Consider the following 27,938-nt stretch of genomic DNA (forward strand, 5'->3'; position numbering starts at 1 on the left):
GAGCAATGTCTGGCATGTGGTATGTGTGAGTGGCGGTAGGTTAAATACTAGTAAATAGATAAATTTACAGAGCGTGACCTTTCTAATATGATTCCCTGGTCAACTCACTTAACTGCTCTCCGGAATACTTAATTCAGCCATTTCCCACTTTCCTCAAACTTCTCCCCTCCCCTCCCCTCCCCTCCCCTCCCCTCCCCCCCCCCCCTCCCCTTCCTTCCCCTCCCCTCCCCCCCCCCCCCCCCCCCTAAGGTAACGGAGTGAAGTTGTGGGTATTGCTGACAGAAAATGGAAGCCTTCAGGTTGGAATTCACACTTCCCGGCCAGAAAGTAGCCATCCTTTCTTGTTACAGCTGTCCATGTCTTCCGGCAGAGACCACGAGAAACCACTTGTAGTTAAGCAGTTGGGCTTAGGGACTTAGGGGAGCACTCACACCAGGGGAACTTACAGCCTGTCAGTGGGGGGCGGGGGTGTGTGTTAGAAAGAACTTCAGGACTTGGGCTGTGGTTGGATACTTTTGGGGAGAGTTCAAGGAAGCGAGGACTTGCTCTGGGTTGGGTGCTGACAGGGTTGGTACTTCAGTCAGCCTTTTCTAGAAGGAGGTTTGACTGAATGAGAATCCCTGACATTCATCAAGGAGCCACAGTCACTCCTGGCAGCCGGGAGGGTCTGGTGTTTTGTGGATGGCACCACGACTTTATTTTGTCGTTGAGACTGAGTTATGAAGTGGTCTTCTTTTGTCTCCCTTTATCGCCGGCGCAGTATGACCGTGTGTCTTTGAGATGATCTCGGTGGGCGCCCGCCAGCGCCTAGATGTCAGCCTGCTTTCCTTGTCTCACAGAGGGGCCTGTGGGTCTTCGGAAGGCAAATGGGGTCTGCCAGGCAGAAGGAAAGAGCATGAGCTGAATAGCGTGGCCATGAAAGCACAGCGTGCATTAGTGGAACTTGATACTGGGTGGGGGTATGGGTGGCAAGGGAGAATTGTGGAGAGGTCGTGAGAGAACGAAATGTGGAAGATCCTGAGCCATTTTAAGTGGGGACCTGACATGACCTGGTTTTGTGTTTTAGAAAAATCCCCAGCAGCTGCGCGAGATCTGTTCTCATCTCCTGCCCGCCGCTGCAGCCTCGCTCAGGTCTGCTGGCCCACCTGGCTTATTGCAGCGGCCTCACCGTTCTCCCTGCTTCTAGACTAGCCCCTCCCCCACCCACGTGTTTACGCTGTGGCCAGGGTGACTTTTCAGAACCACAATCTTATCCTGTCACTTGATTAACGGTCAGACACCAGGTACAAATCTCCACAGCCTCGCAGGACACGCCGCCCTTTTCAGGATCGGCCCCTGTTGCCCTGGTGTCCCACTGCCACTGCAGATCCCTCAGTGATCTCAAATTCGTTGTTTCCAAGGCTGCGCAAGTTCACCTTCCCACCGTCTCCTTGCCACCCCTCCCCACCCCGGTGAGTGCTGCTGCCCATTCAGCTCACGGGCCCGAAAGGTAAGGTGATCTTGAAGCTGCCCTTTCACTTCCCCCCATAATCAGACCTTGGATTCTTATCTGCTAAATATGCCTGGAGTCTGCTTCCGTTTCTTCACCTCCGCTTCTGCTCCCTCCGTCCAAGCTGAGGTCACCTGTGGTCTGAGTATGGCACCAGTCCACTAACTGAGCTCCCTCTCCTACCTCCCCCAAATCCATGTCTCTCTGAAGTGAGAGTTTTATAAAAGGCCTGCCTGGTCAGGCCACTCCCCAGTGTAGTGGCTCCTTGTTGCTGTTAGAAGACTGCAGCTCCTTAGGGGCCTCCATGGCCCTGCCTGCTCTCACCTGCTTCTCCAGCCTCACCTCCCCCCTCCCTCCCTGCCACCCTCGCAGTTCTTCTGGTGTGTCCTGCCCCTGCCTTCCTCTGGCCTTCCAGCCTGCTGCTTCCTCCCTCCCTCTCTCCCTCCCTCCCTCCCTTGCCTGTTTAGTTCCACATCATCTCGGGTTAATGCATTCATTCGGCTTTCTTGACTGAGAGCCTCCTTTGTGGAGGCACTGTTCTAGTGTGGGACAGAAGCGAGCAGCCCAGACGACATGGAGCCCTTACAGGCGTTCGTTCCAGTGTGGGCGCAGGCTGGGAAACCAGACATGTGGCGTGCCAGCTGGTGATGAGCGCTGTGGGAGTGTTGGAAGGCCTTGTCCTCTGGGATGGGATGGCCAGGGAGGGCTCTGCTGGGAAGGTAGTGCTGGGGAGAGACTGGGGCGGGAGGGAGGAGCCCTGTGTGTGAGTGGGAATCCACATCCCAGGCCCCAGACAGAGTAGGCTGGCCCTGAGGCCAGAGCTGGCCTGACCGGCTGCCTGGGGCTGGGGCTGGGGCTGGGGGACAGATGGTGCAGGCTCTTGTAGGACTAACTCTTCCTTGGAGAGGGGGGGCCGTTGGGGATTTTGAACTGAATGAAGAATGAGCTCACTTGACGGGTTTTAACAGGATCACGTCAGCTTCTCTGTGGGGACCAAACTGCAGGGCAAGGATGGGAGCCGGGAGACCAGTTAGGCTTTGGGATATCCCAGGCCCGAGAGGCTGGTGGCCTGCCAGGTGGGAGCCGTGGAGGTGCTGAGGGTCTGTCAGGTGGAGCCCGTAGAAGGTGCTGGCAGATTGGATGTGGGGGGAGGCAGGGGAGTCATAGATGACGCCTTAGCTCAGATGGGCTCCCTCAAGCTAGGAGGGCTCTCTGATACCCGCAGACCTGAACGTACACCCTGTGCCTCTTTCATGGGAACCGGCCATTTGTAATTCAGACATCAGGTTTAGTTTTTGTGTTCCACTAGAATAAACATGATACAAAGCGCGCTGCGTCCACTTCTGAGCCATGCACATTGTAGATGTAAAATGCATCCGTCGATGGCTCCAGTGACTAGGAACTGGATGCGAGCACTCAAGCTTACATCACCCTGTGAGGCCTTAAACAGCTGCCTTTCTTCTTTACTGGTTTTGAGTGGTCTCTACAGTTCAGAAACCAGACCAGGGGCTGTAAGGCTGAGATGCAGAGTGAAAATTATAGAAGTGAATCTGATTTCTGGAAACTGTCCCCCTGGAGATGCAGGTGGTCTCACGGTCACCTCACAGGAATCCAGGTGTCTTCCTGCAAGCCTGGACCTTTCCAGCACACTGTCCCTGTCCCATCACGGCTGTCTCCACCCCATCACGGCTGTCTCCACCCCATCACCGCTGCCCCGCCCCACCCCAGCTGCCCCGCCCCATCACAGCTGCCCCGCCCCACCACAGCTGCCCCGCCCCACCACAGCTGCCGGGGAGAGCATGCTGAGACTTTGACCCAGGATGGCCTCTGCACCTCCAGAGAAGATGTGCCACTTTAGCTCCAGGACTTTGTGTTGAGGAGAAATTAGCTGCCAAACTTGCTCATCAAGAAAGTCAAATAAATCCTGGATGTTTAGCCCTCCCCTGTTTTTTTTTTTAAAGGAATGAAATAAGTATTGGAAAATACCTGTGAAAGGTAATGATTTTATATCTAGAATAGTAATATTCACATCATTCTTTTTCTCTTATAAACTTAATTTTTAAATGACAAAGTGAGAAGCTTCTGCAAAATGGATAAGGGAAGAAGTTGTAACAGTTTTCATTCCCGCCTGTGGCGAGTGCGATGCTAATCATGGGATTTTCTTGGTGCCCAATGGCTCGTCAGCTGGCGGGTGGAGAATAATCCCCCTGATTTGTGTTTCTACAATCACTGTGAGACCCAGCACTTTGCTCACTGTCATTGGTATTTTTATGTGAATCCTCTCTGCAGTCATTTTCCAACTGGGTTGTTGTCTTCTTCTTGTTTGGTTATTTGTACTTCTATTTCTGCTTTATAAGAACTTTTTATATGAGGGATGGTACCCCTTGGCCTGTGTTTGTTGCAGTATTTCCTCTCAGATGGATGCTTGGTTTTCACTGTAGCTTGTCAGTGCATTTCATAATACAGAAATTGTGAATCTTCATGGTGCAAAATCTGACAACCTAACTGTATGGCTTGTGTTTTTTGAGCAGTGTTTTGTGAAAGATGAAACAGAGGGCTGGAGACCATGGGATACCAGGACACAGGCTTTATTGGCGATCACCCTGCCAGCCGCCTTCCAGAGGGGAAAACGGAAGAGAGAGAGAGAGAGAGAGAGAGAGAGAGAGAGAGAGAGAGAGAGAGATAGAGAGAGAGAGATAGCGAGCTTGCCGGGGTGAGAGTGCCTTTTAAGGGGAGGAAAAGAGGGGACGGGGCTTAGGGCACTCAGCACACGCTGATTGGTGGTTTCATGTAAGGTACATGGTTAGGGGCCGAGGAATTTAGGAATTGGGGGCTTAGGGTATATGGCAGGTGCTGATTGGTGGTTCAATGTACAGTCCATATAAGGTGTTCAGGAATGTCCGGCTGCAGGTGGAGTTTACATCATACTCCGTCCATCAGTTGGGGGAAGGGAGGATCTATCATTTTGAAAGGCCATTCTCAATCATTACAGCATTTACTTTTGAGTACTTATATGATTTTGTCTTTTATTCTTAAATCATTCATCTTTTATGTAAGAATGTAGCAGTTTTTACTTAATTTTGTCTGAAAGTGTTAGCTAGTTGTCCCTACACCATCTATTAAATGGCCTCTATTTCCCAATTGATTTGAGAAGTCATATATAATATACTAAATTTTTATATATACTTTAACACAGCGATGGCATTCTTGACTTCCAATTGAAATGCCTTTTTTTTTTTTCATTTTGATGCCTTAAAACTATTAATCACAAAGTTACTTAGTTGTGAGTTGATTTAGAGCTCCCATAGCTTGCTTGGCAGGGCAAGGACGGGGAAGGAAGGGGTACCAGCAAAAGACGTGTGTCTGAGTGTGTGTCTCTTCATCAGGAAAGCTGAGGATGTTTGGGACGCCCTGTAGACTTCTTTGTACTAGGACATATGGCCCCACCCCCAGCTGCAGGGAAGTGTGGGGAGGTAAGAATTTCTAATTGGGCAGATTGATGCCTCAAACAAAACGGGTCCTTTTAGTAAGGAAGAAGGGGTGAGTGGATATTAGAAAGGGAACTTGAAGGTCCTGCTATGTTCTTCATCTTTTTCCCCCCTAGAATTTCCCTGGGGGGAGGGGGAAGGAAGAGAGAGAGAGAGGAGTGGGAGAGAGGGAAGAAGGGAGAGAGAGGTAGAGGAAGAGGCGGAGGGGGGAGAGAAGAGGGTAGGGGATAGGGGAGGGGAGGAGAAGAAAATAGAGGAGGGAGAGAGGGACATAATTTATATACAGGGTGTCCCAAAAAATATATGCACATTTTAACAGCTGATAGCTCAATTTTGAAAATGAAATGTATTTTAATAAACACTGCCTTTATAATTATTCAAAGTATGTATACATTTTTGGGGGACACCCTGTAAATTAAGTGCTCAGGTCTCCAGTGTTCAGTTTGATGAGTGTTGACAGTTGTACATGTCTGTGAACCACCACTCAACAAGATGCAGAATATTTCGGAAACTCCAGGAAGGCCGCTTTTGTCTCTTTTGGTTGGTCTCCTGTCCCCACCTCACTAGCATTTTCTGATTTCAGCTCCATGGGTCAGATTGGCCTGTTCTTGAACATCATACGAATGAATCAGACAGTATGCATTCTTTTTGTAATTTCTTTCACTCAGCATGTTTGTTGAGATTCATTCATGTTGTCAGAGATGAAGCCAGATACTGGTTAAAATGGTAAGGTCAGGCTTTAGCCAGCAATAACTATTGCAACAGGGAAAGCGTCCTGTGTGAGTAACTCGCCTGCAGCTCTACAGGGGGTGTTTTTCAGGAGGTGGGGGTGTCAGGAGTTGGGCGAGCAGGCAGTAGAGTGAGAGGAGTGAAAAATTACAAAAAGAGGGAGGGAGGAGGGGGTTGGTCCACGGGAAGCCATCTGGGTTTGCTACCTGGAGAAGGGGAGTGTCTTTAATGTTGGCTGCACATTGCTCCTGGCGGCCTTGCATTCTCTCAGGCACTCTAAGTGGGACTAGCGTCACCCTGGGGTTGTGGCCTTGAGCTCTTAGAAACGGTTGGTGTTTGTCCAAGTCTCTATATTATAGGCCAAGGTTACAGCCTATTTGAGAGGACGGCTCAGAGGAACCTGGCTCGTGTTTGGTGAGGAGAGAACCCCTGTCCGTGTAAAGTGGTTTGGTGCTTTTTATGCTGTGTGACCACACTCTGACTTGCTTGTCCTTTCACCGGATGAGGGTCATTTGAGTTGTGCCCAGTTTTGGGCCATTGTGAATGGGCTGCCATGAACATTCTTACATGTCCTTCATTTCTCTTGGGTAGATGTCTAGGAGTAGAATTGCGTAGTCATAGGCTGGGTCTATATTTACTTGCCAGATTAATTCCCAAAGTGGTTTATCGGTTTACACTTCCCACCAGCAAAGGATGAAAACTCCACATCCTTGTTAACACTCCATATTGTCAGTGGGTGTGAAATAGCATCTCCCTATGGTTTTACATTCCCTGGTGACTAATTTATGTTTATTGTTGAAGTATTACAGATGTTCCCCTTTCCCCCCACCCACCCCCATTGACCCTCTCCAGGGTCAAGCACCTTTTTAAAAAAAATAAATGTATTTTTATTGATTTCAGAGAGAAGGAAGAGGTAGAGAGAGATAGAAACATCAATGATGAGAGAGAATCATTGGTCAGCTGCCTCCTGCACGCCCCCTGCTGGGGATTGAGCCCACAACCTAGGCATGTGCTCTTGACCGGAATCAAACTTGGGACCCTTCAGTCCATAGGCTGATGCTCTATCCACTGAGCCAAACTAGCTAGGGCTTAATCACCTTTTTTATGTGCCCCATTGGCCATTCCTACATCTTTTGTGAACTGTCCAAGATTTTTGTCCATTTTTATTGATGATGTCACTGTTGGTTTTGACTTATATTGTAGTTCATTACATAGCTGGGTAGGAGTCTTTTGTCAGATGTATTGTAAATATACATTCATGTATAGGAAAATGAATTTTTTGTTGTTAATACTCACCTGAGGATATTTTTTCCATCAGTTTTTTGAGACAGTGGAAGGGAGAGAGTAAGCGGGGGGAGGGGGTAGGGGGAGAAGAGAGAAAGAGAGAGAGAAGAGAGGAGAAATATCTATGTGAAAGAGACATATCAATTGGTTGCCTCCTTCATGCGCCCGACTAGGGCTGGGGATCAAACCTGGAACCCAGATATGTGCCCTTGACTGGAATAGAACCTGAGACCCTTTTGTGAGTGGACATTCTAACCACCTAGCAACACTGGCCAGGGCAAAAAATGAAATTTAAAAATAATATTTATAATAGCATCAAAAATGTAAACTCTCTAAGAATAAATCTAATGAAAGGTATGAAATACCTTTATTTTATTTTATTTTTTTAAATATATTTTATTGATTTTTTACAGAGAGGAAAGGAGAGGGATAGAGAGTTAGAAACATCGATGAGAGAGAAACATCGACCAGCTGCCTCCTGCACACTCCCTACTGGGGATGTGCCCGCAACCAAGGTACATGCCCTTGACCGGAATCGAACCCGGGACCCTTCAGTCCACAGGCCGAGGCTCTATCCACTGAGCCACACCGGTGAGGGCTGAAATACCTTTACACAGAAAACTATAAAACACTTCTGAGAGAAATTAAAGGAGACTTATGTAAATGGGAGGTATACTTTGATCATGCATTAGGAGACTTGGTGTTGGTGAGATTTCTGTTCGCCCCTAATGGATCCATAGAGTCAGTGTAGTCCCAATCAAAATCCTAGCCATCTTTTTTATAAATGAATAAGTTGATTGTAAAATGTACATAGAAACGCAAAGGATCCAGAATACCAAAAAAAATCTTCTAAAGAAGAACAAAGTGGGAGAACGTAGACTGCTTAATACTACTTAAAGACTTACTGTCAAGCTACGTTAATCAAAACTGTGGTCTTAGCATAAAGGTAGGTCAGTGAGAGAACAGAGAGTTCAGAAAGGCCTACACACATACTGCCAGTTGACTTTTGCCCAGATGCCAAATCAGTTCAGTGGGGAAAGGGAAGTCTTTTTAACCAATGACTGTGGGTCAACTGGAATTTCAAGTGGCAACACCTTGACCCGAACCTCATTCCAAACACACACATTAATTTGGGATGGTTCATAAACCTAAATGGAAAGTGAGGGCCATCAAGCTTCTATGTGAGAACATAGGAGAGTATCTTGGCATGCGCACTAACCACTAAGGAAAAATAGATACACTAAGGAAATGAAGAGGCACGCCGCAGACTGGCAGCAACATTCAGAATACATGTTTATAAATGTTTCATTTCCCCCCAAAAGTATGTTCACATTGTTCAGGTCCATGATCTTGTTATGTCCTGTATTGACTACTTGTTGTTAATGTTGGATAAGGGGCATTGTACAGAGGACTGACTGGATTCTTCTTATTTTACCCTCTTGTGAGTGGTTCCTTTTCCATTTACTCTTTGCCCACCATACAATGACTGCTTACAACAGACACCGTAGATTTTAGATCACATTAGTCCTCATCACGCGATTGGGTGTGGGGTGGAGCCAGAGGGTGGAGCCAGGAGAGACTCTCCTCTGGGAGGACAGCAGCCTGCTGGACTTCTTGGTTCTGAGGCCCAGTTTTTTAGGGGATTCCCCTGGTGGGCCTTATAGATCTATTTAGGAAAGTGACAAGAAGCTTTCAAGAGCTCACAAGAGGGGAAACAAATCCAGACTCTGTTTAGGTAAAAAGTCTATTGCCCTGAAGACTTTGCTTCCTGGCTTTCATTTCTGAACCAAGCATAAAACGTACAGGAAAATAGGAACTAAAAAATGAAACTAAAGATGTAAAAGAACAACAATAAAATTTAAAATGAGAGGTAGAACAATATCTTGTTAAAAAAATGTATTTTTATTGACTTCAGAGAGAGAAAGGGAGAGGGAGAGAGAGATTGAAACATCAATTATGAGAGAGAATCATTGATTGGATATCTCCTGTACACCCCCTACTGGGGATTGAGCCCACAACCTGGGCATGTGCCCTTGACCGGAATCAAACCCAGGACCCTTCAGTCCGCAGGCTGATGCTCTATCCATTGAGCCAAACTGGATAGGGTAAGGTGGAGCAATATCTTAAAGACCACAAGTAGTATGCAGTTAAAATCCCAAACTTGAAAACGAATGCTAAGAATGTTCAGTTGATTTTTGCAGTTGCATATATATAGATGTACATATATATACACACACACACATAAATACACATATGCACACATGCATCTATACACATATGTATTTGCACATATACATGTACACAATACAAGCACACATACACACATCTACACTAATAAAAGAGAAACATGCAAATTGACAGTACCTCTGCTACACCCACAAGCCATGCCTATCAGCCAATCAGGAGCAAGTATGCAAATTAACCCAACCAAGATGGCTGCGGCCACAGAGTGAGTAGGAGGCTTGGGTTTCCCCGGCAATGGAAGAAGCCAAGTTTCCCGCCCTGGCCGGCCCTGGCCTCCGCTCAAGGCTACAAAGTTTCAGTTATAGAAGATAAATAAATCCCAAGTACCAGGGCCTCCGCTTGGGTTGCCGGGGGGCGTGGCCGGCCTGCAAACCACCACAGGCCCCTCTCCCAGGCCACCCCATGCCCCAAGGGAACCCCCACCATGATCCGGGACACCCTTCAGGGCAAACCAGCCGGACCCCACCCATGCACTAGGCCTCTATCCTATCTAATAAAAGAGTAATATGCAAATTGACCATCACTCCAACACACAAGATGGCTGCCCCCATGTGGACACAAGATGGCCGCCACAAGATGGCCAGCAGGGGAGGGCAGTTGGGAGGGACCAGGCCTTCAAGGGAGGGCAGTTGGGGACGATCAAGCCTGCAGGGGAGGGCAGTTAGGGGTGACCAGGCTGGCAGAGGAGGGAAGTTGGGGGTGACCGGGCCTGCAGGGAAGGGCAGTTTGGGGGGACCCAGGCCTGCAGGGGAGAGCTGTTAAGGGGGGACCCAGGCCTGCAGGGGAGGACAGTTAGGGGTGACCAGGTCTGCAGGGGAGGGCAGTTAGGGGCAATCAGGCTGGCAGGGGAGTGGTTAGGGGGTGATTAGGCTGGCAGGCAGAAGCGGTTAGGGGCAATCAGGAAGGCAGGCAGACGAGCAGTTGGGAGCCAGCAGTCCTGGATAGTGAGAGGGATGTCCAACTGCCCAATTAGGCCCGATCCTCAAGGGGTCCCAGATTGGAGAGGGTGCAGGCTGGGCTGAGGGACACCCCCCGCCCCCCCTTGCACGAATTTCATGCACTGGGCCTCTAGTATCTACATAATACCCACACATACATACACAATACACATACATATACAGGGTCCAAAGCACATATACATTGCTCAGTGGTCCAAAAGAGTGTTTCACAAACAGTAAGTTGTGACCCATTGATACCATGAAGTCAATGGAATAATCTGAAAACCTGCATTTAAAAAATGAAGTAGAATACAATAAAACAGAAAACACCTGTGTGCAGGTTTACGGTTGTGAAGACTGGAGAGACACTTGTTAGAAACACTGGGAAGTAGGACTCATGGGATGGTGGTCAGATGTGCTGGGTACTGTTGAGGTCAGTCCCATGCTCCTGCCAGGCTCCTTGTGGCCTGAGCTTCTTTCTCCAACCTCTTACCCGGTTTCTCCTGTTTCCTTACCGCTCTCCAGTCCCCCCCACCCCCCACCTTCTGCTACTGGGACACTCCAAGTCCATTCCCACGCCAGAGTGCGTCTGTCAGCCATGCCTCCTGTCTGCAGGGCCCTTTGCACAGTGACTCTCCATTCTGTAGGGCTCAACCCGTCATCCCCCTTCCAGAGGCCTTTCCCTTTCCCTTCTCCCAGTAAGATCCCCTTATTCTCCTGTTACCATGCCCTTCACTGCTCATAATCCCATATTTATTTTTGCCTCTGGCCCTTCTCCATCTTGCCTGGCATCGAACAGACAATAAATATTGCTTGACTGAATCAGTGATCTAATATCAACTGATAGTACAGAGTTGAGAGGAATAGAAACTGCCCTTTGTTATCCACCAATGCAGTAATAGTCCAACAAGGAGTGTTTGGAGGGAGGCCAGCTGATCAGCTGTCCGGCAGAGGCTTCTCAGAGGAGTGAGCGGCTTGATACCAATGAAAGGATTCTTGCACTGGATTGACCAGATCATTTCCAAGGCCCCTTCCAAGCCTTTAACTCAAGCATGTCAAACTCCAAGGCTAACATGGGCCAAATAAACAAGGTTTATGTTTATGTGGGTTGCAAAAACCAAAAGCTTCAATTTTCATAGAAACGTAGGTTTATTTCGATAGAGACATGCTGAATACAAAGGACTGAAATAAGTCATCGTTAACATAAAATAATAGAACATTTTAATAAAAATTAATATTTTTTCTTGAACATTAACTTACCAGACACTGAATAACTGCACAAATTAATAAGCGTAACACAAATAAACCTATTTTTCTTGTTCTCTGAAAGCGAAATATTTCCTGTTGCGCACACCAGACAAGTCAGTCCAAGACTAAAGACGTGGCCATCGGCTCTAAAATAATTGCTGCTGGTATTAGTGGAGGCAAATGGTGTGGAGCATAAGAGAAATGAATGCAACACGCTTATAGTAATCAGTCATTAGCAAACGTTGTAGTTCGTTATTAATAACTAGCTGTACCCGGCCACGCGTTGCTGTGGCTCAGTCTGGTTAAATGGAAAAGAAAGAAAAGAGAAAGCGCACGTTTCTAATGTTTATTTTCACAATGCTTGTGGGTATACAGTATTTTTTGTTGTTCCATTGTCTCTGCAGATATAGAGATTGTCTGGTTTGCCGACTCTAGAACACGCAACATATAATTGTCCATGTGAGAAGCAATCCGTGTCTAGATCTAAACTGCACAATTCTAAAGATTGGCCCTGAGCTTTGTTGATGGTGATTGCAAACGCCAATCGAATTGGGAATTGCAATCTCTTAAATTGAAATGGCATATCCGTTGGAATCATAGGAATGCAAGGAATGAGGACATCTTCACCTGTGAAAGGTCCTGTCAAGATTGTTGCTTCTACGACGTTGCTCATTAATTTTTTTACTGCAAGCTGCGTGCCGTTGCAAAGCTTTGGCTGGTTGATATTTCGCAACATGATAATTGGCATGCTGATTTTCAATTGCAGTATGTGCGGTGGCATCCCTGGCAGATCGAGTGAATTAAAAAATTCTGTTGGATAATTAACTGCTTCATCTGCTTCCACAACATTGTCGATGGACTTGTATGTGACTGCCTCGCTTTGAATGTTAGACTGAATAATAGTTAAGGTCGTAGACATCTTTGTTCTTGGCTGTAAGAATAGCTCGTTCACTCAGCCAATCGTGATTCTTATAATTGGTTTGAATATTGGGAAATACTTTTTCAACCAATTCTTCTTTTGACGTCACTAAATTGCAGAAGTTATGAGGCAATGAAATTTGTTCTGAGGTCAGATCAACCGGCACCTTTCCATTCCCAATTTCCAGCAATTGATGTGAGAATATCTCAGCTAATCGATCGTTTTGCAGCTGGACATGCATATTTGTAGGTAATTTTAATATCTTTACATGTTGCCACAAAGTAGAGTATTTCAGGCAAGCATTTATTTCATCCGCTGGTGTCGATCGAGGAATTACAGGTAACGTTTGCCTGAAATCTCCTGCAAGCAATATTAATGTGTTCCCAAATGGTCTGATGTTTCCACGCAAATCTTGCAATGATCAATCAAGAGCCTCAAGCGATTTTTTGTGCGCCATTGTGCATTCATCCCAAACAATAAGTTTGCATTTCTGCAAAACTTTTGCCATGCCGGATGCTTTGGAAATGTTGCACGTGGGAGTTTCAATGAATTGCATGTTCAATGGCAATTTCAAAGCGGAATGAGCAGTTCTTCCACCTGGTAGCAATGTCGCAGCTATTCCGGATGTCGCAAGAGCTAAGGCTATGTCATTTTGGGATCAAATTGCTGCCAGAATCAATCTAATTAGGATCGTTTTACCAGTTCCTCCTGGCGCATCTAAGAAGAAGATTTCTCCAACCGCGTTATTGACAGTTTGCATTATTTGATTGTAAATGCCTTTTTGCTCAAGTGTTAGCTTAGGAATATTTGATTGCACATATGACAAAAGATCACCCGTGTTGTAATTTTGTTCACGATGCAATTCTACATCGAACAAAGCAGCAGCAGATCGATTCAGTGATGGCATTCCCAATTGATTGAGAACTTTGTTCACGATTTCTAAGCACAAATATTCAATCATTATCAACATTGAAATGGAATCGTAAAATTGGAAATTTGGAAATCGTAGATGGATCGTAAATTGGAAACATTGAAATGGAATCATAAAATATTTAGTATAGCATGTGTTGCTTTTACGTCCAACAGATGGTGCTGTTTTCCAAAAAAAGCATGTTTTTACCTGTAACAGGTGTGACATCTATATAATAGTAGGTATAAGGTATATAAAAACACGCGTGTATTCGAATGCAACGTTGTGTCAAAATTTCAAAGCAATCGGTGAAGAACTTTCGGAGATTTAAGATTTTGAACAAACGAACATTTACATTTTTATTTATATAGACTAGAGGCCCATCCTCGCTTGCTTCCACTTGCCTCAGCTGGCCGCCCCACCCTCCACCGCTAGTAGCTCTCACCCCGTCCTCTGCCGCTAGTAGCTCTCCACTGCTCTAGCTCTCCGCAGCTAGTAGCTCACGTCCCACCCCGCCTGCTGCAGGAGCCGCTGCTCACTTGGTCGTGATGGCATTATGGGGTGATGGCCATGGGTCTTTTATATGAGATTATGTATAACAAAATATTGTAAAAATTAAGTTATGACATTTTTATTAAAACGTTTCTTACATACCTTTATATTGGCTGGGCTGCAAAAATATTCCTTGTGGGCTGCATGTGGTCAGCCAGCTGAGAGTTTGACAGGCTTGCTTTAACTGTTCGTTGGTGTTCTCATCACTAGGCAGTGACCACTAGATGGCACTAGATGAATCCTTTGAAATCTGTTCATCAAACTCTGTGAGAAAACTTACAACACAGACGTGAAACAAAATCTTCACAGAAGTCTCATCCCTTTTTGTGTGTAACACACACAGGTGTTTCCTGTTTTACTGTATTCTACTTCATTTTTTAAGTGCAGGTTTTCAGATTATTCAGTTGATTTCATGATATTTTGTGAAATTCTCTTTTGGACCACTGAGCAAGTTTACTCTTGTAATACAGTAGGTCCTCGGCTTACGTCAGAGATCCGGGGATCCGTTCCTACGGCGCAACGTAACGCGATTTTCGCTGTAAGTCGGAACCCACCTACATAAGCACCTGTCACTCACATGGAGCACACACACAGCAGTAATGAAGTGAAACATTAAAAAATATTTAAAAGAAAGATAATTCCTGACTTTTACTTGTGGTAAATAAATAATAAAAAACCTAAAGCACATATGTACATACGTCGAAATGCTGGAACTTTTTTTTTTTTTAATAAATACATGGGAGATGGCGACGTAACCATGAAACGACGTATGTCGAGTTCTGCGGAACCCGAGGGCCGCCTGTACTGTGTTTTCCTCGGAGAGCCAGGCTTGCAGCAAGTGGTGTTCTTAGCGAGGACTGTGTTTCTGTGTTGAGCGGCTGTGTTGAGTAGCTGAACACAGGTACCTTCTTATAAGTGTCTGTGCTTGTGTAAACATAAATGTGAGGTGCTATGGGGGAATCTTTTCAGAATCAGCACCTGTTGCAGTCAGGGCTGCAATAAACCTTGTCGGTAGATATAAAGAAAAGCGATAGTATCTGCTTTTGGGAGCTCAGAACCTACTGGGAGACACACACATCCACACCCCTTAAATTTCAGCTTCCTTATCAAGCAACACGGGATTGAGGGCATTCCTCGGGTAGTAGGTAGGATGCTTTAGGCTGAAAGTCACACCAGCCTGGCTCAGGTTGGCTCAAATGGTGAAGAATTACCTCACCAATGTCCTTGGGGAGGTAGAGCAGGCTCCAGGCCCACAGTGGTGTGGCATGGCCTTAGGGACCCAGGTTCCTTCCGTCACTCATCAGTGGTCCTAGGCTGGTGCCGCTCGTGGTCGCCAGGAGGCTTCCAGTGTAATCAGGCTTCAGCTCCCAGACTCGGAACACTAGAACTTTCCCGCGTAGGTGTAGACTGGGGTAGAGAGAGGTCAGGACACCAGAGCATTGTGCAAGGCGTAGTTGTCTTGTTTCTTCCTGGTCTCCCCACTGTGACCACCTTAAGGGATGTGAAATGACAGGCACAAAATGCAGAGTCAGGAGAAAACGTAGGCCGTTATTAGTGATGCTTGCCAAATATTTCTGAATTTCCTTTCTCTCGACATAGAACTTTTTAGTTATCTGATAAAAGCTTTGGCCAGTGAGTTTGCGGAGTGAATAAATTGTTGTGACGATGGGGTGAGGTTATTTGCTGTTTAAGGCTCTGGGGAAGGAATTAGTCATAAGAGGAAAGACAGAGGTGAGAATGGCCACTGTAGGAAACGTGATGGGAAGTGTGTGTGAATATCAAGGGGGGTGGTGAGTCTGTTCAATGTGTCATGGAACACTGCATGGGCAGTTAGTGGCCTTTGAGCCCGATGATTTCCTTCTGGATCCTTGACCTGGTTCCTGGGAACGTGGCCGTGAACCTTGGTGAGAATATACATAGATCTCTACCCACACGCCTTCTCTTTCATTCCTCTCAGGTTTGCAGTGAGCATTGGCTACTGGGACGACCCTTACCTCCAGCACCTTGTGAGGCTGTGCAAAGAGAGGAAGGCCCCTGAAATTAACAGAGGCAAGTGGCCCTTTTTCTCCCCAGCATCTTCTCATCCACTAAGTGGTCTGAAGTTTCAGGGATTCATTTTTTTTTAAAAATATGTATTTGTATTGATTTCAGAGAGGGAGGGAGAGGGAGAGAGAGAAAGAAACATCAGTGGTGAGAGAGAATCATCGATCAGCTGCCTCCTGCACTCCCCACACTGGGGATGTGATGGGAACCTGGGCCTGTGCCCTGACCGGGAATCTAACCCATGACCTTCTGAACCCATGACCTTCTGACTCATAGGTCGACGCTCAACCACTGAGCCACGCTTGGTGGGCTGGGGATTCATTCTTGAACAGAGAGTTCCAGGATGCACTCTCTCCAGTAGTATATGAAAGTGCTCATTTCCTAACATCCTCACCAACAAACGTATTATGAAACTTCTTACTTAGAAAAAATTTCTATTTTTATTTTAAAAAATACTTTTATTATGGAAAGTTTCAAACCATACAAAAGTGGAATTACATGTGGATCAATTTTAGTAATTATCAAATCTTGGCCATCAGTATGAAGTTTTTTTTAAAATATATTTTTATTGATTTCAGGGAGGAAGGGAGAGGGAGAGAGAGATAGAAACACCAATGATGAGAGAGAATCATTAATAGCTGCCTTCTGCATGCTCCCTACTGGGGATCGAACCCACAACCTGGGCATATGCCCTTGACCTGGAATCGAACCCGGGACCCTTTAGTCCGCAGACTGAGGCTCTGTCCACTGAGCCAAACTGGCTAGGGCTCGGTGTGAAATTTTTAATCTTTGTTAATCTGATATTGAGAAATGCTATTGTAGAATAGTTTTAGTTTTATTCCTTTTACTTAAGGGTAAGGTTGAAGATCGTATGTTGAAAAGCCATTTATATACCTTTTACTGTGAAGTGCCTGTTACATAGGGATTACTTTTTGCTGCCTTACTGAATGGTTGCTGACACCATCAGGAAGTCAACGGATTTGTCTGCGAAGTTGACCACGTGACAGTCGCTCCTGTGTGAGCAGGGAGTCTTGGCCCTGAAGATCCTAGAGGGTCTGTAAGAAATGCAGACATTTTAAATGGGCATTTCTGAGAATAAGGACTTGGTGTTTGCTTTGAACAGAGGGTGAGCTTGAGGGGAGCCTGGCTGAGTGGGCTCCGCCCCCTCCCTCCCGGTCTCTGGGCAGGCTTCCTGTGAGTGCCCCAGGCTGGGACCTGCCAGGCTGACTGGCTCGCTGGCACCCGGTCAGCCTCCTCCCTCCCTTCCCCTCTCTCTGGGTTTGAATGTCTCGTTTGGGGACCTGCAGCCCACTCGGAGAGTGCTTCCTGCTGTGCAGAAAGGCTATGTATTTCCCAGGATCCACGCTGACTAGCTTTCTCTGTGGCTGTGCAAAAGCTCAAGAGGCCACATTCCTAGAGGTCATTTTCAAGAGGAACATTTAGATCGGATGTTTTGAAGTAAGACCCTTGTCTTCCTGAAGTAAGATTATAGGACACTTTAGTTCTCTTAGGATAGAGTTGATTCCACACTTACGTAGGTTGTGCTCAGTTTGCTTCAGACGGCTTTAAGAAAAAGGGGGAGAGAGCCTCAAAGTTGCCCTGTCTCGGGTGAAGTGTGCAGCCCCCTGCTGACCCCTCAGGAGGCGGCGGGGTGTTCGGGTGTGCTCTTCGGGGGGCTTTGCCAGGCCACTGCTCATCACCGAGGGGCTGCTGCTTCCTCTGCGGGGGCTTTGCAAAGCCCCTGTTGTCGGCACTGAGGGACCGCTTGTGCCTCTGTCTCTTCCTTAGGGTACTTCGCTCGAGTCCAAGGCATCAGTCAGTTCATAAAGGCATTCCTACGGAAGACAGAATGTCACTGTCAGATTTTAAACCTTGGGGCTGGGATGGATACCACCTTCTGGTTATTAAAGGTGAGTTAAAATTCCCCTACCTCTTTTCCCAGCTGTTTGCATTTATTTTTGCAGATGTTCACCTGGTTCAAAAAATTTAAAATATATTAAAATGGATGCAGTGACAGCCCGTCTACACCCCTGTCCCCAGCCCTTCCATGCCCCCGGCCGCCATCAGCCCTGGCTTCATCGCACCAGGTCCCGTGAAGGACGTGTGGGTTGTTTCTCGTCTTTTGCTGTTACAAGCAGGGCATTAATGAAAATTCGTGTAACGTATGAAAAGCAGAAAACATTCTGTTAGTGGAATTGCCGAGACAAAGAGCATGTGTACTAGTGATTTTGACGCTAGGATTTTACTGTGGGCATGACAGTGTCTGTACAATTTGGAGACTTGCACAGCTGGGTGATGGTAAAGTGACGCAGAGCCTTTTGCAGCCGTTCTTTGATTGGATCCCTTAACTGCCCTGTGAGGGGCCGGGAGCAGGCGCACTCACGCACAGGAAAGGGGACTCGGGACTAGTTAGTGGCAGAACCACAACTGCAATGCTGGTCTTTGATTCCTGGGCCGGAATTCTACCCCCAAGCCCTTTCCCTACAAAGACCTCACTGGTTGCATTTACTTTTTTTAGGTTTGTATAGATTTTTCTTGGTTCTTCTCTGAGATGTCACAGGGGTACCTGCAATCCCCCAGATTTCTTGCAGACGGACACAAAGATAAGTCAGAGCGTGAGGCATACCCTGGCCTGCATGTCTGGTCCCAGAGCAGCTCACCTGGCAAGGCCTGTGGTCTTGGAGCTCCCAGCCTTTCTTTCCCGGAGCAAGAACTCAGCGGCCTCTACTTGGTCTTAGGATTGAGTGCTTGCCCTGCAGTCTCCATTCAGATAAGAACACCTCCCATTGGCGAAGCGCTTTTACAGGCAGGACTTCATGGGTTTCCATGAGAGCTTGTGAGGCGGGTGTACACGGCCGGGGCCGCAAGAGCTGCGAGGCCTGGGAACGTGGGACAGCTCAGCCTCCGGGTTCCTTGTTCTCTCCTCTGTGTGCAGCCCCGTGCTTGTTTGGAGGCATCTTTTCTGTGGGTCGATTGTGCCTCTGACACAGTGACCCAACGTGGCGCAAGGCACTGGACAGAATGCAGGGGAGAGAGGGGCGGGGTGTGGACAGGGGCCTCTGACACAGTGACCCAACGTGGCGCAAGGCACTGGACAGAATGCAGGGGAGAGAGGGGCGGGGTGTGGACAGGGGCCTCTAACACAGTGACCCAACGTGGCGCAAGGCACTGGACAGAATGCAGGGGAGAGAGTGGGGCGGGATGACAGGGGCCTCTAACACAGTGGCCACGACGTGGCGCAAGGCACTGGACAGAATGCAGGGGAGAGAGGGGCGGGGTGTGGACAGGGGCCTCTGGAGAAATCCCTCCGCTGGGCCTGACACCTTTGGACTTGGTGTGTGGTTTCTTTTGGTTGTATTTCTCCTGTCTTGCAGGTGGGTCAGTAGTAAATAAATCTGAGGTTTTATTTCTGAGCGAGGTACGCCGAGGCTGCTGTGCTCCCGGGAACAAGGCTGTCCGTCAGCAGTGAGGAAGAATAGCACAGCGTCTGAACGTTCTTTGTGGAAGTGTTTCAGTTGCGCTAAGGAGTTTTTTAAAAATGGAAAGTTCCTCTTTTTGCAAAGAACAGAATTATGCTTGCTTGCGCTTTTAGAGCCCAGGCCGCACGGGCCACCTTTTCTGTGACTCGGGTTCATCGGCACGCAGCCCGCCTTCTCTGTGGCTGCTTTAGCACAGGACCGCCGCGTCGAGTCGTCAAGACACATGGGGCCTGCAAAGATGAAAATACTTCTGGCTCTTTGCAGAGAGTTTGCTGAGCCTGTGTTAGAGGTCTGTGCGCTTCTCTGAAGGGGCAGCAAACCGTGTCCACTGGTCTCGCTGTCTCCTGCAGCTTCCACCTGCATGGTCCACAGCTGTGCCTGCGGAGGCGTGGCTGGAGTCACAGGCTTTCTGCCGCCCTACTGTGTGAGCTCGGTCCTGGGCTCTTGGGCCCAGGCTCTGTCTTCAGGCAGCAGGCAAGAACAGGCAGGGGAAGGCCCAGCCTCGTCACGAGGGAAGAATACGGGCGAGTGAAACCTTCCGGGCCCGAGCCCCCGGTGTCCCTGGAACGCCATTCCCGCACCGGCAGAGGCCAGCTCCGCCAGGGAAGCAGTGCCGACTTTGCAGCTTGTGAAGCGGTCGGCCCTGCCGGGTCCCCTTTGAGTTGAGTGGTTCCTGGCTGCTCCTGGCTGCCCTCTGGGAGTTACACGTGGAGTCGGGTGTCCCCCCTGCTCCTGTGACATGCGAGCTACTTGGAGTGGAGTGTCAGAGATTCACAGAATAAAAAGTTGCAGCCTCGCCCTGGCCGGTTTGGCACAGTGGATAGAGCATTGGCCTGTGGACCGAAGAGTCCTGGGTTTGAATCCGGTCAAGGGCATGTACCTTGGTTGCAGGCTCGATCCCTAGCCCCTGGTTGGGGGCATGCAGGAGGCAAACAATCGACGCGTCTCTTTCATCATTGATGTTTCCCTCTCTCTCTCTCTCTCCCCCTTCCTCTTTGAAATTAATAAAAATATATTCTTAAAAAAGATTTGAATCTTAAAAAAAAAAAAGTTGCAGCCTCACTTGCCACAGCCATGAGAGCGAGAGAGATGGCGTCTGTTTTGTGAACGCTCTGGGTCTGCGTGTTAGAAGCTTCCCTTCCGCAGCGACCTCTGTTCAGAATCTTACCAAGTTCAAGTGAGCTAGTGCGTGGGCAGCTCTTCAAAAAGGAACAAGGCCTGCCCTAGCTGGTTTGGCTCAGTGGATGTGTCTCTCTCTCATCCATGTTTCTCTCTCTCTCTCATCCACCTCCTTCTCTAAAAATCAATGGAAAAATATCCTTGGGTGAGGATTAACAAAAACAAAAAAAAAAAGAAAAGAAATAAAAAGGAACAAGTCCTGTAGAAGATGGACTCTGGGCCACCTTTATTCATTTCCTCTCTCTCTCTTTTTTAAAAGGGCAAAGTTTCAGCAGCCTTTATGGACTGCCTCTTAAAAGCCTGTGCTGTTCTTACAAGGCATGACCAGCTCATCTGGTCATAGAGTTCTATTTCATTAGCTTGACCGAACTCTTACAGAAACAGTTTCAGCATCGAAAGAGTTAAGGCAAATTGGAATTCACAGAAAAGGATAAGATACTTCATACTACGTTGCAGGAAAAAATGGGAGCAAAGAGGAGACCCGGAGGGCACCACTGAATTCCGTTCGAGCTGCAGGCACAGCGGCGTGGGCGCATGGACTAGCTAGATGCCGGAAAGCCCGTTTCCCACACCGAGAAACACACTACACACAAAGTTAACCAACCACAAACCCCACCCATGCTGGGATAGGTCTTCATGGTCTTGGCACACCCGGAAAATGGAAATTTTCTTTTCTTTCTGTTTTTCTTCTCCCTTTTCCTCCTTTTCTTGCATTGTAACATTTGATAAAAATCTTTTGTTTTGCTTTTTTACTAAAATCACATTTTCCCTTTACCACAACATCGCTACAAACCAACTAGGGGAACAACTGCTAGATTAATTTAAGGGTTTTATGCACCTTACAAAACTTACAACAAAAGTAGTTTCCGTTGATTTCCTTGTAAGTAGCGTTTCCAAAGACCTGTGCAACGCTGTAACTTCCTCAGCACAGTGGGTGAGAGCAGCCCACGCTCTCAGCCTCACAGCCTTCTTCACGTACGAACACCCATCTGTCCGTCTCACAGGCGCGTACTGGCTTGAAGGTATATGGAGAGGGTCATTAGGCGTCTACAGCCGCCGGCTGCTGCCCGCCCGCCGCCTCAGCGGGAGCGCCGTGGTCTGCACGCGTGTGCGGGCAGGTAGGCTCCTTGCAGAGCGGGTGTGGCAGGCACGTTCGCTGCTGCCCGGTGCCAGGTGCCTCGTGCCGGGCCAGGGCTGCTCAGAGATGCGGCTGTAGTGACACGGTGCGCTCCATTGAGGCAGTTAGCACGGCGCGGGGTGCTGTAGGTTGCATCCCATAAGGACTTTGCACCTGGTAGGCAGGAACAGGAGACGCAGTTGATAGAGTGTAGTAGAAATTTGAGTGATGGTTTGGTTTGTAGCGATACTGTGTATTGAAGGGTAAAATCTGTTCTTGTCTGTTTCTTTCTCTTTTTCTTCTCTTTCTGCCTCCTCCTCCTTCCCTCCCCTCATCCCCCAGACCAGATCCCCTGAGATTTTAACTGGGGATCATTCTCCACGTGGGTGGGGGATGGCTGGATCCCACAATTCCGATACTCGCCTTTTGGGGTCCCCTGCTCGTGATTTCTGCCCCTGTTGTGCAGCCCCAGGGGCCTGTCTGCTGTCCCGTGTACTGTTCTGTCTCATGTGGCTCTGCACGTGTTGTCCTCTTACCCGCCCAGTTGCTCAAGCCAGAAACAAGGGTGCTGGCCTTGCCCTTCCTGTGCCAGTGCTGCCACCAGGCTCTGCAAGCCGGCAGCTTTCTCTTCTTTCTTCTTCTTTGTCGCTCTTAAAATACGTAGTTGTGTATTTCTGGGATATAGTGCTCGTGGGCGCGAGGGGGTTAAAGTGTCTCTGGAGGGAGACGCTGGGCAGGTGGGCCAGGTGTGGGCACCTTGTTTCTTGCTGGGTCTCAGAGAAGTGAAGAGCTGTTGCAACGTGACTGACCTTGAGAGACACCAGGGGGTGTTACAGTCTGCGCAGGTGGTGACAGCCGACAGAGGAGGCATTTGAGACCATCTCAGCCAAGCTAGCAAAGGCAGAAAAGGGAAGCAGGCCGTGTGTGTGTGTGTGTGTGTGTGTGTGTGTGTGTGTGTGTGTTTCAGGCTTTTTTACTGCAGCCCACAGTATGAAATAAATGTAGGACCCACATTTGTGTACCTGTGTCTTTAAATGATAAAGGCACACAGGTGGCGCTTACTGAGGCAGGCCCTGTTCTGAGGGTCTTGTGTATTTCCTCATTAGTCCTCACAACCCCATAAGGTGCTATCATTTCTCTACTTTTCGCCCAGGGAGTGGAGTGCCATTCCCGAGGCCTCACAGCAAACAAGTGGTGAGCTGGGATTTGAACCCGCACCCGGCTCTAGTGCCTGTGCTTTATCTCCCACCACACTCCTCTCACAGAAAAAGCAAAATGTATCGCAAAATAATACTAGCCCTCATCACGTACTTTTTTTCTTATGCTTGCTATTTTATTCTATTTCATCCCCAAACTGCTGGTCAGACCTGCTACATACATTGATTTCCTGACCTGTTAGGTCCCAAACTGCTTTTTGAAAAATACTGTCATGTCCTACTTCCAAAGTACCTCCTACTCCCACCTCCCCCGCAGCGGCCATCCCCCAGCTTAGGTTCTCCATTACTTCTCGCGTGGACAACCTCAGTGGCCTCCTAACTTCCCTCCATCCGTTCTTCATGCTGAGACCAAAATCATTTGGAAAATGCGTTTCTGACCGTATCATTCCCCTGGTTTAAAATCCTAGGTGCCACATTGCTCTTCGGGGCCTCACACTTGCTCTGTGAAGATGACCAGTAAATGTAAGCATGAATACATAATTCTAAAGATTTCTGTGTGTTTTTTTCTCAGGATCAAGATCTTCTCCCAAATAAATATTTTGAAGTTGACTTCCCACTCATAGTCACGAGAAAGGTGCACAGCATCAAGTAAGTGTGGTTTTCGCCTGAAGAGAGAAGTCAGAGCCAGCCTCAGTGGGGTCGTGTGGATTGCCAGGACCTCATTTTGTGCACTGCTTTCCTTTGCCCACCTCCCACCTTCATTCTTGCCCTGGGACCCCCATTCCAACATGTCGTGCAATCTTCAAAATGCAACACACCCTCTCCTGGGACAGCTCTCCAGGGAGAGTAGTGTGATACTTTGATTTTTCGTGTGCATTTTGTTTGCTTCTTTATTCCCAGGGCAGAGAGAGGTACTGGTTCAGAGTAGACGTGCAGTAAATATTTTTTGAATGAGTGAACAGACTGAAGTTAATCAGTGATTATAAACTGAGTGGCCAGATTATTATGATCTCTGAACGCATAATAATCTGGCCACTCCGTGTATTTGTATCTCACATGGGTACCAAAAGTATTCTAGACTTTTGCTGGAGATCAATCACCTATTTGCCCTGAGCTTTCCATCAGCCAGTGCAGAGGGGAAAACTGATCAGGTGCACGATTTATAGTATCTTTGATATCAAATCAATGAGGTACTCAAGAGAAGTACACTGAGTGGCCAGATTATTATGTGTACAGAGATCATAATAATCTGGCCACTCAGTGTATATGAGCTATTGTGGGGCCATTCCAGGTTTCAGAGAGTTTGCAGAGTTGTAGACAAAGAGTTTGCTGAGCTTGTCTGAGAACTTATTGTTGCCTGGCACCAACTTGAGTTGTCTCACCCAGTCCTCAGAGCAGACTCATGAGTTAAGTGCTGTTAGCCCCTTTTACAGATGGGAAAACTGAGGTTCAAAGAAATTTGGTTAATTTGCCCAAGGCCACCCAGCTAGCAAGGAGTAGAGCTGAGATTTAAACCTTGACTTCAAGCCCCAGGTCAAGGTTTCTTAATAGTGTTCACCCAGGCTTCCTCCCTCCTGTTAAAACCAGCCACTGAAACAAAATCCTAATTCTTATATTTACAAAATTTAATAAGCATGAAAGCTTAAGCTTGTCCTTTAGAAATGCCTAATCCTCACAAACTGGAAATATTTTTCAAACTGTTTTTTCTACTTTATCCAATGAAAATAAGATTTTTACCCTTCCCAAGTAGAAAAGAATGTTTTACATATAATGTGCTTTTTGGACGATTATGGCAATTCTGATGCTCTGAGAAGTACAGAGGACGACGAAGCTTGTTCGAGCTCTGAGAGGCGTGAGGAGGCTCGATGCGGGCCAGCGCGCTCTCCGAGCGGACAGGCACGCGTCCGTGCGTGCTGGCTGGGATACCGGCAGCTTGGCGCTCTGATGTTTTTCATAGTCTTGATTGGGGGCGTTCTCACATACACGTTACTGAACGTTAGGTCTGAGTAAGTAAATTATTTGAGTTACCTGTGAGAATTAGTAGGTGTCTTTAGGGTTTTGTTTGAGAAGGGGTGGACAGCTAGAGATGGCGAGACACGCACTGCGACGTCAGGAAGTTGATGCAGCCTGTCTCGCTCAGTTTGTGGTTGGGACCTGACCGAGACGCGTGTCCCCTGAAGTCTTCCCCAGGTGCCTCGGGCCAAAGGGAATTGAACAGAGTCCCCACCGCAGCAGCCATCGCATTTGCGCTTTTCCGGTGGGGTCTGCCTTTGTGCAGCGAATAAGCCGCCTGACTCCTCCTTCTCCTCTTTTCCACCTCCCGTAGATCCAGGCCTCTCCTGTCAAAGCCCATTTTAGAGTTACATTCAGAGGACACACTTCAAAGCGGCAAGTATCCCCCGGTGGTGCTGTGTGGGCCAGATCGCCATCTTTGCTTGCTTCCCCCTTTCCTTTTTAAAGATGGTGTGTGTGTGCGTGTGCATGCATGCGCGTGTGGGAACGTGTGTGTGTGTGTGCATGTGTGTGTGCACCTGTGCACGTGATGTCACGCAGTGTCTACTTCTGATCCATGTACACTTCCTTCACAGTTACCAGGAAGGACTTTAAAACAGCTATTTGTGACTTATTAGATGTCCATAGATCCCTAATCTTAAATCTTTAAAATATACTTAAATTAGTTGCCAACATTTTGAAAAGAGGAGATTTTTAATGAAAACCTGCTTTCCTTGGAAAGAGCAGATCTGGCAGCTGCGGCCCTCGCTCCTGCAGGGAAGTGCTTGAGAGGGGTGAGTGGCCGCTTCTGCCCCCCTCCGCTGTCTGAGGCCTGACGGGCCTCACCCACTGTCACCTCCTTGGCCCCAGCACTCAAGCATTTCCCTCCAGTTTTATTTTATTTTATTACTGTTTTGGTTAATCCTCACCCGAGGATATTTTTTCCATTGGTTTTTAGAGAGCGGGAGAGGGAGGATGAAAGAGAGAGAGAGAGAGAAAGAAACTTGGGTTGAAAGAAGCACATCAGTTGGCTGCCTCCTGCCCGTGCCCTGACCAGAGCCGGGGATTGAACTATTTTCTGTCAAAGGTCATATCTTACAAATTGGCACAGCACGTAGAGAGAGCCTGCCTGTCAGTACCCGTGTGAAGCAGGCTTACTTGTTGCCCTCCTCACATATAACCTACTTTTCTAAATTGAAGTCTGTTCGACACCAGCACTGTGTAATGCCAGGTGCACCTGTTAATTTGATACATTTATATGTTGTCATATGACTGCCTGTGTAGTGGTGATAATTAGTGCCTCTATCATGCCACGTCACCGTTTCCTTTTGGTGGGCGGAGTAATGAAGATCCAGTTCCTTAGCAGCTTTGAGGACCAGAGTGCAGTGTCGCCAGTGGGCACCGTGTGCATTGGGTCTCCAGGATGTATTTGCTACTCAGTGCGAGTGAGTGTGTGCCCTGACACACCAGCTCTGCCCTAGACCCTGCGGTGAGCGTCCCTGTGTATGTATCACAGCGCAGGTTACTCTGCACGTTAGAGAAATAATGAGGCGGTGCTTCCTGATGTGTGCACAGGGGTGCGCATTGCAGGGCCCAAGGCAGAGACCGCCTGGGAATGCCACGTCTGGTCGTGAGGGATTGTTTTATCCACTCAGCGGAATGTCATGAAAGCACCGTGAAGCAGGAAAAGCATTTTTCAAACAAATATGGAGTGGCCCCATTTTCTCTCTCTCTCTCTCTCTCTCTCTCTCTCTCTCTCTGTGTGTGTGTGTGAGAGGAGAGAGAGAGAGAGAGAGAGAGAGAGAGAGAGAGAGAGAGAGATTTTGTGTTGTGTCTATGAGTTTAAGCACATGGGGAAAAGGGCTGGAACATTATACACCAAAACACTAATAGCTGTTTTGGGAAATGTAATATCAATTAATTTTCACATTTTCACCCTCCTCTTATCTGATTTTTACAAATAATGAGCATGTATTTTTATAATAGAGGAAAACAATAACTTTAGTTTTGAGGAAGCCCTATCCATTGGAATGAACAACCTCTTCTTGATTTATTTCTGTTGAAATGATCTTCTCTTGTATTTGCAGATGGACACATGTTGGATTCAAAGAGATATGCCATTATTGGAGCAGATCTTCGAGATTTAGCCACACTGGAAGAGAAATTAAAGAAATGTAACATGAATACACAGTGAGATTTTTTTTAACCTCTTACACGTGTGGTCTCATGCTAACACGAGAGAAGGCCAGTTGGCAGTGCAGGGGGATACTCAGGCCCCGTTTCAGTTCATCGCTACCTTGAGTAATTTTGTGAACGTTTTAGAAGCACTGTTCCTCAAGTCTGTTTCACATCAGAATAACCTGTATTGCTTTTGTAAAATGCTGATGTGCAATATAAACAAAGCTTGGTATGCATAGAAGCATATAATTGCAACACACAAAGAAAGGATTAGCATCAAAAAAAAAGCCCCGTAGACAAATGGGAAGAAAAAAAAGACAAGGCAGCTCAGAGAAGAAAGTAAAGAATATCCGAGGACAAGGGCAGGGGAACCACACTCGTAATCAGATGAAATTCCATTTTGCTTCCATCAAGTTGCCAAAAATGTAAGAGCCTGGCAGTGTTAAGTGTTGGCAAGGTGATGGGGTAAAAGGAATGGTTCAGAGCGCTGGTGGATGTGAGCTCAGTAGGACCAGGGTGAGGAAAGTCGGAGGTACCTGGTGAGATCGCACAGGTGTGCACCCTGTGACACACCAGCTGTGTCCCTGCACATATGCACAGGTGGGTGTTCACTGCAGCCACCATTTTTATTTATTATTTTTTATCCTCACCCAGGATATTTTTTCCATTGATTTTTTTTTTTTTTTTTTTTAGAGTGGAAGAGAGGGAAGTGAGGGGGGCAGAGAGAGAGAAACATCGATGTGAGAGAGACACATTGATTGGTTGCCTCCAGTTCTCACCCTGACGGGGCCAGAGATGGAGCCTACAACTGAGGTACTTGTCCTTGACCGGGAATCGAACCCACAACCCTTCGGTCTGAGGGCTGATGCTCTAACCACTGAGCCAAATCGGCCAGGGCATAGGCACTGCTTTTAATAGCAGAAAACTGAACACAACTTAAATGTCCATTAGGAGGGAAATGGATGAATAACCTATACAATGCCTGACCCAGG

General features: G+C 47.5%; 1 protein-coding gene across 1 annotated transcript in view; it reads left to right on the forward strand.

The window, feature by feature from the left end:
* LCMT1 (leucine carboxyl methyltransferase 1) overlaps positions 1–27,938 on the forward strand; it is a 44,166-nt gene that overhangs the window by 1,558 nt on the left and 14,670 nt on the right. Inside the window, exons 2-6 of the mRNA XM_008152770.3 lie at positions 15,759–15,850; positions 17,633–17,754; positions 23,348–23,424; positions 25,103–25,164; positions 26,856–26,958. Of these exons, the coding sequence (XP_008150992.1) occupies positions 15,759–15,850; positions 17,633–17,754; positions 23,348–23,424; positions 25,103–25,164; positions 26,856–26,958 (456 nt within the window). The remainder of the gene's footprint in view (positions 1–15,758; positions 15,851–17,632; positions 17,755–23,347; positions 23,425–25,102; positions 25,165–26,855; positions 26,959–27,938) is intronic.

The sequence above is a fragment of the Eptesicus fuscus genome, chromosome 4, assembly GCF_027574615.1.
Source record: "Eptesicus fuscus isolate TK198812 chromosome 4, DD_ASM_mEF_20220401, whole genome shotgun sequence".
Classification (NCBI taxonomy): Eukaryota; Metazoa; Chordata; class Mammalia; order Chiroptera; family Vespertilionidae; genus Eptesicus; species Eptesicus fuscus.